Below are 10329 nucleotides of genomic sequence, written 5' to 3' on the forward strand. Positions count from 1 at the left end.
TATCTCTTGTTTTGCTACAAATACATTCAAAATATCTCAAAATAGTCATTCGCGGTTTGAAACCAGATATAAAATCATGAGAAATACAAAATCAGAAAAGTGTTGCAAGTAACCCCGTTTACTGGGTAACTTGCAACACCCCTATTTTCGGTTCATTCTGCAGATTCATTTAGTTTATATTTTTTCTCATAATCATAAATCATAAGTATTCACCACTATACAAGTTTTGACTACTTACATTTGGACCTAAACGCTATACTTCGAAAGTTATACTAAGTCAAAGTTCAAAAGTGTTGCAAGTATCCCCGGATGATGGTACCTCAAAGGCCGGGGAAAACTTGATTTCAACTTTACATTCTTGTAGGTATACCTAATTAATTCTTTGTTGAATTGAAGAATTGAGAATTACATGCAGTCAATTTTTTTCATTTCACTTGCTAATCGATTTCAATCATGAGTCCACATCCATCGACGATGCCAAATCTTAGGACTATGTTTTAACTTTAGTGCTTCATGGATTTGAAAGAATTTTTACCATTTTTTAAGCATCGAATGTTGTCCTTTTTCAATGCTGGTAATGTAACTACGGTCAAACTAAACCTATCGAAAATTTCGTTAACATTAACCTATAATATCAATAGAAGATGTACATTTAATAGAAAAATCTGCACTCAAAATAATTTTCACATCGAAATTACGAATAGGGATATTTTCCATCCAACTTTTTCCGTTCTATTTACGTGAATTCAACGTAGTTTGCATTAGTATGCGTGCATTTACGTGGAAATCAGATAGATGTTATTTTATTTTCCAATAATGTTCAACTGAAAGCCACGTAACTCCCTGTAGAGAAATTTACGTAATTTTTCACGTGGAAAGAACATGTGGATTATTTTGCGTGTAGAAATCAAATCGACAATTCAGAAGAATACGTGAAATTTCAGTTTCTCGTGTCGTAAAACCGACGACTTTGACGGATTGATCGGACACCGGCCTTATGGTTGTGACTGAACAACTGGTCGGGCCGGCCAAAAGCCGGCTACTTGGTAACACTAGCGTTCGTGTCCACAACGGTGATATCCCAACACGTGGAATTGGCTTAAGTTTTTTGGAAATTTATTTCCAAATACTAAATCATGTTAGTCCAAGATCAGACTCTAAGATCGCTGGCGAATTCGTGAGTTTAATGATGCACAATATTGGCAACAGTTTTGATACGAGGAAAATTATTTAACGATCCTCAATATGTAAACAAAATAAAATGACATAATCAAGAATTTTTAGATTTGGGATTTAAACGAGCCAATGGTCATCAGTCAATGAAAGACAATGAAAAATTTCATTCAAAAAATTGATTGAACCAAGTAAAGCATTTTGTTGTCCGGTATCCACCTTTTCGCGTGCATAATGGCGACTAGTGTTGAATTATGAACGTCAGAAGTGTCCGGTATTGTGAGCTGTCCGGTATTGGGGGACTTCCAAACCAAAATCGTTACAGATTTTCAATTTTTCTCCGACGCATTCCGATGTCAATTGCGCAATTTGTGATTAATTTCTAATGACAATTGTGTTTGTATTAACTTATTCACAACAGCATTTCTCAGTTCCATATTTGCCGTACCTATGATGTTGCGGTTAGTGGTTATCAAGAGGGTAGCCTACCTTCTGATGATATGTTTATGCGTATGCCTATTCGGCATACATATTCTCCTGCATCACGTGGTTGGCTCATGCGCATGCGTGCTCGCAAATGAATGAGCAGTGAGTACAGGCGATGTTTTTGGGTATCTCATCGAACGTCTAGTGCTGTCTGGTTATGTGGGTTGTATTTACGACGTAAATTTACAAACACCCGTGCAGTCTAACGTCAAGATCGAATGAAACCGGTGTTCCTACGAAAAATACAGAGTGTTGTAAAATTCGGTGTAAGTATGAAGTGATTAAACTTTGTGTACCGCCTAAGAAGTAACATTATTAATTCAACTTTAAATGATTCGCCGAATCAATGTGCTGATTGGCATTGCAGTGGCAGTCCTAGCTGTGAGTTTGGTTGTACATGAATAGTTATAGTGTAGCTTTTGCCGAATAAAACAAGTCAACTTATATTGAACTGACTTCTGCAGAATCAATTGCATGAAAGTCTTTTTCATAAATATTATCACGCGGGTTGTGGTCAAAGGTTAAACCATATCATTATCTACGGTAGTTATAATGTTTGTACTATCGACTATCAACGGAATGAATCACGCAAAAGATGCAAGTCATAGCACTACTGCTTACATCGCAGACTAAAAGATTGGAAATATCATACGAAAAATGTCGACGTAGAATTGTTTATTGCTATATTCTTCACACTCCATTTAAGCAATGAATGAGATTATAAATAGTATTTGAAATACCGGAATCCGTGAAACGAATGCAACATTTGTTGTAAAAGTGAATGAAACATTTTACTTTTCGTTTTATAAATCTAATCTGGGTGTAAATCTCTCTAAATTGCTGTAAATTCTAGATACTTCTTCCTAGTATGTTAACATACACTCTTACCTTCTTATTATAGTCTAATCTATGCAACTAAATACATAGTTGGATTTATTACGAATCTGAAACATTCATTTCATGCAAAATTTCATGAAAACTAAAAAAAACTTGGACACCAGAAGGTTAATGAATAATCGTTCAGGTGTTTCGGAGTTATGGCGGAACAAGCACACTCATGTTCACTTTAATATATTTAGATTTATATCACAAAAAAATTTGCTGAAGACAGTAAGCTTCTATCTCTTCAGAGAAAATAGGAAAATCCTTTTTCTTATATATGAATCATTAAAATACGTTTTGTTATTTTAGCTCTTTTTGTAGTTGTTATACGACTTTTTCATGTTTTACAAAATTGAACAAATAGTAAAAATACATAACTTTGCTGCAAATAGTATAAAACTGCAAAACGTTTAATATAAAAAACGCCCTAATTATGACGACCCCGAAATGCTGGACTGCGGGGAAACGGATACTAATTAAATCACACGAATCAGACACTAGATAAAAAAACTACAAAATCTAGGTTTCCCTTGTATCCTCCTCTGAATGAAGCCGATAGTCGAGTAACTTGAGATTGAAATTAGGGAATTTATTATTTCTACAGTTCTCCAGTAGGGCGTCAATGAAATGTATGAGAAAAAAGTGACCTTCGAATTTTCAAATGGAACAACCTGAAAAATGTTCATTCCCATGAAATAACATCCTGTGCAAAATTTCAGCTCAATCGGACTTGATTAACTGCTGCCGCAAAAGCATTAAAGCTTTATTTGTATGCATGTTGAAAAAGCACCAAAAGGGGCGAGTACGTTAAATCGGCGTTTTCGGGTTTTTTTTATGTCAAAAAGGTTAAAAAATGCATAAAACGTCGAGATCTGGTGTTACCTTGAAGAAAAAATTTTTTTGGTCAATAACCGACTTTCTGGTCGTTTTTATGAAATACGAGGTTGAGGTTATATAGGGTTTATTTCTAATTCCCGTCGTAGTAAGTCGAGCCATTCTAATTTTCATCATTTGTTGAATGGATTTAATGAATACTCCAAAAGTTCTTGTGCTGATTTGACTAAAACACACTTACCTTCCGATCCGTGTACTTTGAAATCACTGAAAAGCATATTATCGAAATTACGCAACTGACTTTATTTCTTAAATTCGTCGTACCGTTTTAAAATCCGTCCATCAAAATTTTTCATCGTCCGAACTAAAAATCACAACAATGTTTACGAAGCTAATAACGCGCATGTATTTGTGTAGGACGGCATGACAAATGTTATTCTGCAAAATTTCTGTAGGTTAGGCAAGTTTTCTTAGCTGTAGAATAACGACAATGCCTTGCGTGAGTTATTTTCATTTATGAATGACGGAAATTAAAACGATTAGTCGACATTGTCTTCTTCGTCGCACGAAAAAACGTAGGAAATTTGGCTGGTAGGACTTCTTTAATGGTAAAAAGCATTTACATAGATCTCAGCTCACTTTGATTGATCGCGTATGATAGACAACAAACTAAAATATTAGGGAATAACTAGTTTTGCATTGTGTGTCATAAAAATGCTGATATTTTTAATAATTTGTGTTGGATAGGACGGGAATAGGCAATTGCGACGAAGCAGCAACATACCCTACCTCTATATAATCGACAGTTTTTACTCAGAAAAACAAACAAAAAAGATTCGCACAGAGTCTCTGGGGTTTCTCGCATAGGAATCGTATGGAGGAATTTTACAGAAGATTCATACGGAATGCCTTGCTTACATAACCAGGATTTTTGTGCGAGAAATAATCGGTTGAAATTCCCGGAACACTACACTGCAAATCTGGCCAATGCCTGTATCCTCCCATTGAATCGGGCAAATAACTCAAACTTGTGCGTGAACTCCTCATTGGACGTGTAAAGTGTGCATTTTATAAGGACATATTTTGGCGTTTCTTCAATGTTTCCAACATTACTAGAACCAATGACAGCGCAGATCTTCCCAACAAACATTTTAGTAGCAGCTTATTCAACTATTGTATAGCTAAAATCAATGCAACAAGCGCTTGATAAGCTGCTAAACAACAAAAATATTCCTTGGGTTGTCGAATGTTTGTTAGGAGATAAGAAAGAATGCGTATCCACTGTTACTGAAAACTTACGAAGCACCTACAATTTTATAAGTGCTGCAAACAGGGAAGACGTTGGGTACAACTTAGGTTTATCTCAGTAGCTATGATAATAATAAAATATCCTTGTTTTCTATTCAGCGAATTCTACCATCACTTTTGATATATGCTGTGAATTAAAAGTACGTTTTTCTGGCAATTAACTGCAATTATTTTAACTTGTTATACATATCCAGTTTTCAACAATTGCTAATAAGAGAATAAGCTAAACCGTATTCTATACATAACAGCTGTTGTTTCCCATTTATGAAAATTTAAAATGATCAATTCTTTTATTTTTATAGTATTGCGGCTATCAATATCGTTTCAATAGACTCGGAGACTTCAGCACAATGGCATCTGAATCGACTAGCGACTACAAGAACGCAAAATCGGTGTATGATTTCACCGTTAAAGATGGTCAAGGTAATGACATTAGCTTGGAAAAATACCAAGGGAAGGTATTATTGGTTGTTAACATCGCCTCAAAGTGTGGTCTCACAAAAGGAAATTACGAAGAATTGACCGAGTTGTCAAAGAAATATGCAGAGCAGGGTATAGTTACTGATAAAAAAAACGCTTGTGCAAAATGCTAATTATGTCTATTTTACATGTAGATTTCAAAATCCTTTCATTCCCGTGTAATCAATTTGGATCACAAATGCCGGAAAAGGATGGAGAAGAAATGGTTTGCCATTTGCGGAACGCAAATGCAGATGTAGGAGATGTCTTTGCCAGGGTAAGAGATATATGGGTACCAGATCATTCAGCTGTCAAGATTTTATTGGCTTTATTTTCATTCATTAAAAAATGAGCAATGATGCTTTTAACTCATAATGCAAACATCATGCATTTGTTCGTTTATGTGCGGGCAAGAACATTGAACAGTACACGAAAGGTCGTGATCACTGTCAAATAAGACTACATATGGAATAGTAGACGCATGTCATGATAGGATTAAAAATAAACTTTTGTCAGTTATTTATAAAAGGAATAATTTTTAACCATATATTTACCTTCATTGCAGGTTAACGTAAACGGTGACGATGCCGATTCATTATTCAAGTACCTCAAGCATAAGCAAGGTGGCAGTTTGGGCAGCTTCATCAAGTGGAATTTCACCAAGTTTCTTGTCAACAAAGAAGGACAGCCTGTGGCACGGTTCGCACCTACCACTAATCCGTTGGATATCGTCAAAGATATCGACAAACTGCTTTAAACAGCATTTGATTTGAGATAAACAAACATGTTATAACACAATGTAAAACTATGTGTAACATTCATTTAAATGAACAAAAACTTTAATAAAACACATATTTATTCATACCGTTATTTCTATAGGAAACCATCACCAAACGGTTGCACATCAGAATACCAATTCGAAAATAAAAAGCTGTTTCTTCTACTGTTATCTGGATTTCCGGACAGTCATTGATATCTGATTAACCTATAAGGTCAGCAATTCGCGTTGCTTGTGCAATTAAGTAGGGTGTAGTTTAAAATTTCAAAAGCCTCAAGTTTGCAACAAATTATGTCTTTATTATTTATGTGTTTATCCGATTATTTGTATGTGAATCATCAATGGATCGAAAAAGGCTTATATAGAAGAAACGTTGTGCTATACATAATTATTGTACAAAGCCATGGATATTTCACCTTTTTCTTTGGTGGGGACATCGCAATGCCACACAAATTAAGCAAATTAATGCTTTCAAATTTCACAGCGCAGCAAATTCGTAAATGACCCGCAGAAGACAGGAGGAGTTCTGCTCGCCGTGGTATGACTGGTTGTCCTATGAATATGCAATGCAGCAAGAGTTTCTGTTGTACTCCCCGGGTGTATTTATTCTTTTTCGGCAGTGAGCTTGGATTAGTATTTAGGGATAGGCTGTCGCGTGTGGTACTAAACTTGTTGTTCTTTAGAAGAAGTTGAATAAGCCGGTACGTTTTTAAGCTTAATATGTTTGGTTATCGAGTTATAAATGTGTTCAGTGATGCATGTCTGTTATTGTAACTGAAGCTATGCGGCAAATTAATATTTCAATTTTGCACTAGCTAAAAGGGTTCTTTTGAAAATATGAACTAAATCGTTGAATATTGAGAGGCCTGCAAGTAATTGTAATGAGCAGCAGACTGCAAAATCAAATCAATCATGTTGTATTGTATAGATCAATAGTTTTTTCGGAAAAGTGTAAAGCCACTCGTATCACTGCGTCAATCTGTCCTCCAGAAAGGTTCTCCACAACAGCATGGATATCGCTGGCTCAGCTGCGTCGCCCTCTGTATTTGATAATTCCACTCCCCAAAGTGTGTTTGATCCCCTTCCATATACATTCCAAAATTTCTGTTACAATCGTTCGCTAATGAAATCGAACTAGGAGTTCCTCGGTTGATATCAAGTTGTAAGGTCACCCAGCTAACAACTTCGGAGAAAGATTGTGGAGTTGAAGATTGCCGTTGTTCGTTACCTTACACATAGTTTTTGACACATTTCTGAAAGACACTCAGAGCTTTCGAAGAGGTCATTTAGCTGATTCAGCATATCGATTTGGCGTTCGACTAGCAGGACACTGCTCCATCGTTAGAAGATTTCAAGACAATTCGCTGTTTGGACTACTGTCAATGGCTCCAAATGGTATCTCATCCGTAACGATGAGAACAATAACGGCGATAATATGCAGCCCAGTTTCATACCAACTGTAGAGATGGTCGGGTATGAAAATTTGAATACCCGAACCCGACCCGTACCCGATCAAGGAAAAAATTGAAAACCCGTACCCGACCCGAACCCGCAAGTTTATTATTTTTGATACCCGAGCCCGACCGCAACCCGACGGGTACGGGACGGGCCCGGGTACCCGACCATCTTTAGTGTTAAATGTGACCAATAGAGATACCCGCTACCCGACCATCTTTAACCAACTGTAACCCTTATAGGATTGGAAACGTCGCCATTATGCGACGTTGTGCACGAGAACGTCCTGACTCAGCACCGGAACTTCTCTAAATCCAAGTACGTTTTAGATGTTCTTGGCGATTGCGTCGATCAAACGCTTTTTCAAAGTAACAAGTATCTGCAGAAGAGAGTTATGGTATTCGTAGATCTGCTCCAATGTGAAAGTGATGTGAACAGGATCGGTCGGTATGGAATCCGATTTCCCATGGCTAAAGAGCAGCGTACAGAGACTATAGATTACAGAGGTGCCAAGACACTCAAAAACCGCTAAGTTTTGAACGAAAGCGGAGATTTACCTTTATTTATGATGGTACTCTCCGGCTTGTTTCAAAATTTAGCGGATTTTGAGTGTCTCGGCGCCTCTGTAATCTATAGTCTCTGTAGATCGCTCATCCTCCATGATATTGAATACAGGAATCCTCCCAATAATGGTTATTTTTCAAGTCGATTTGAAAATTTGTAAATTTTCTTTACTCTTTATATAAAAGAAGCATCAATGTAAAGGTTATCAATAAATTCTTCAAAAACATGCTGGCATTTTGGATGTAAAGAGCCAAACAGAATGCTATTCTAACAGTTTTCCCACGTTCTTACGGTCTAATTGACGCTGACGGATGCGTTGACGCAGTATTCTGTTTGGTCCGTAAGTGTGGAATAAGAAATTCTGCTCAATTTTAGTTCAAATTAGAGATGATCGATTGCAATTTTTCAGATTTTCTCGATCACTTGAAATGGAATGCTCTAACGCACTTGCTAACGCATTGTAACTACTACAATGTTACCTGTTACACAAAGATATTAATCTAGTTTTATGGTTGCTATTGATTGTTTCTTCAAATGCTTGAACGCTTCTTATGAAACATGCGTTATTTTCTACTATTTTTGTTTTTTGTGTATATGATAAGTCAGGCCCACAGTGAGAATTTTGGAAATACTTCTGAAATGTATTCTATGCAAATTATTATTTATTTTAGAATTAAACCTTTGAAATAATGCTATTAAACCATATCTTTGTGGTCGTTGAATAGATAGTTGATAGTTGTCTTGTGGTAGATTATTACATTTCTCAGAATATATGGGAATTATATAATAGTAAGTTCTTATGCTTCACAGAACTTCTCCGGTACATTGAAAAATTTTCATTCAGCTCAACATGGACGCGAAAAATGCCAAAACAATTTATGATTTAACTGCAACCGACGTCAACGGGAACGATATTAATCTCAGCAAATACAAAGGCACCGTGTGTTTAGTGATGAATTTTTCCACCAAGGATCCGGTGTGTGAAAAAGTGTTCTCAATGCTTACTCCACTGCACAAAAAGTATCACAGCGATACGAAACAAGGTTTGCCATATACACTCTGCTATATTCCACGCAGTAATAATTCACATCACGTCACTCACAACATATAATAATTCACAACACGTATTATCATTCCCATGATCGAGTGATATTCTTTCTCTTGCAGATCTCAACATCCTTCTGTTCCCATGTTTTCAATTCGGTGCCAAGGAGTCAATAAGCGAAATCCTAGACTTTTTCGAGAAAAATGATCAACACCGAATAGGAGATGTTTTTGCCGATATCGAAGTAAGTTATCGTTGCGACAAGTCTTACGAGGCGTGTGTTCTGTGTTCCTAAAAGGAAGCTATGTCATTGAAGTCGTGCTCTAATTGGGCAGGCGGGAAATGCATGGGGGTTATCTTTACAGCTTCCAATATATGGTCTCAGATGGTGGAATTCTCTGAGCTCGTCCGTAAATGTAACTTCAATGCGTTCGGGCTTTAATAACATCTTCGCCACTTGTCTCATATCGTTACAGGTCAATGGTTCCAAGTGTACTGAATTATACAAATTTCTCAAGCAGAAAAAGCCAGGAAATTGCGGAGGTTTTGTCAACAGTAATTTCACTATGTTTTTGACTGACCGAAACGGAGTACCTGTTGAGCGGTTTGGGGCAACTGTGCACCCATATCTCCTAGAAGATTTGATGGATCAATATTGCGCGTAATAATTGTTGTTCAACTGAATAAAACACAATTAAAATGGATGTTTTGCTACTGGATTGTGAGTTTACATCGAAGATTACTTAGAAGTGTTTACCAGAAAATATATAGTAGAAGTGAAAATCCAGAAGTCAGAACGAATAAAATTCAAAACGGCATGGTAGTTTTCGTATAAACGGAGTAAAATTTAAGCGATGTATTGCTCAGCATTCGAAAATTTTTGTTAACAAATATTAAAATAGCGATTTTAAAACAGTGAGGGTCCACAATGTAAAGGAATTAAAATTATTATTACAAAAGTCATTCTAAAAATTTTGAATTCCGATTCGTTTTACTAAGATATGACAATAAAACAGGACTTTTACTTGATACGACTAAAATCAATTATTGATTTTGATTGCTAATGGTAGTTTAACCAATGAACTTCATAAATTTGGCAAAGTTACCGATAATATTTACAAAATATGCGTATATCATTGCAATAGTGAGTCGTTTGGTTATTTAGAAGATTTAAATAAAAGATTTAACGTTTGTCAATGGCCACACAGGGTTGGCACTTGAGCAAGCTTAATTTAAAAAAACCGATTTTTTTTATTGATTATTTCGAAAGATTAACGAAAGATTTTGATTATATGTGTTTGGAGTCATTTGGATGAATTCCAAAAAGTGTTAAAGTTACAGCTAT

At 36.1% G+C, this 10329-nt stretch overlaps 1 protein-coding gene across 1 annotated transcript; it reads left to right on the forward strand.

The window, feature by feature from the left end:
- The first annotated feature begins 1924 nt into the window (after positions 1–1924).
- Positions 1925–9649, forward strand: LOC128739844 (uncharacterized). Its single transcript, XM_053835345.1, has 7 exons — positions 1925–2040; positions 4986–5235; positions 5298–5419; positions 5708–5896; positions 8784–8982; positions 9107–9228; positions 9461–9649. The coding sequence occupies exons 1-7, from the start codon at positions 1990–1992 to the stop codon at positions 9647–9649; spliced, it is 1122 nt and encodes a 373-aa protein (XP_053691320.1). The 5' UTR covers positions 1925–1989.
- Positions 9650–10329: the final 680 nt, after the last annotated feature.

Source organism: Sabethes cyaneus, chromosome 3 (genome assembly GCF_943734655.1).
Source record: "Sabethes cyaneus chromosome 3, idSabCyanKW18_F2, whole genome shotgun sequence".
Classification (NCBI taxonomy): Eukaryota; Metazoa; Arthropoda; class Insecta; order Diptera; family Culicidae; genus Sabethes; species Sabethes cyaneus.

Coding starts and splice junctions, on each gene's coding strand:
- LOC128739844 (XM_053835345.1), top strand. CDS start 1,990: ATGATTCGCCGAATCAATGTGCTGATTGGCATTGCAGTGGCAGTCCTA. Junction 5,420..5,707: donor TAGGAGATGTCTTTGCCAGG/GTAAGAGATATA, acceptor CCTTCATTGCAG/GTTAACGTAAACGGTGACGA. Junction 9,229..9,460: donor ATGTTTTTGCCGATATCGAA/GTAAGTTATCGT, acceptor ATATCGTTACAG/GTCAATGGTTCCAAGTGTAC.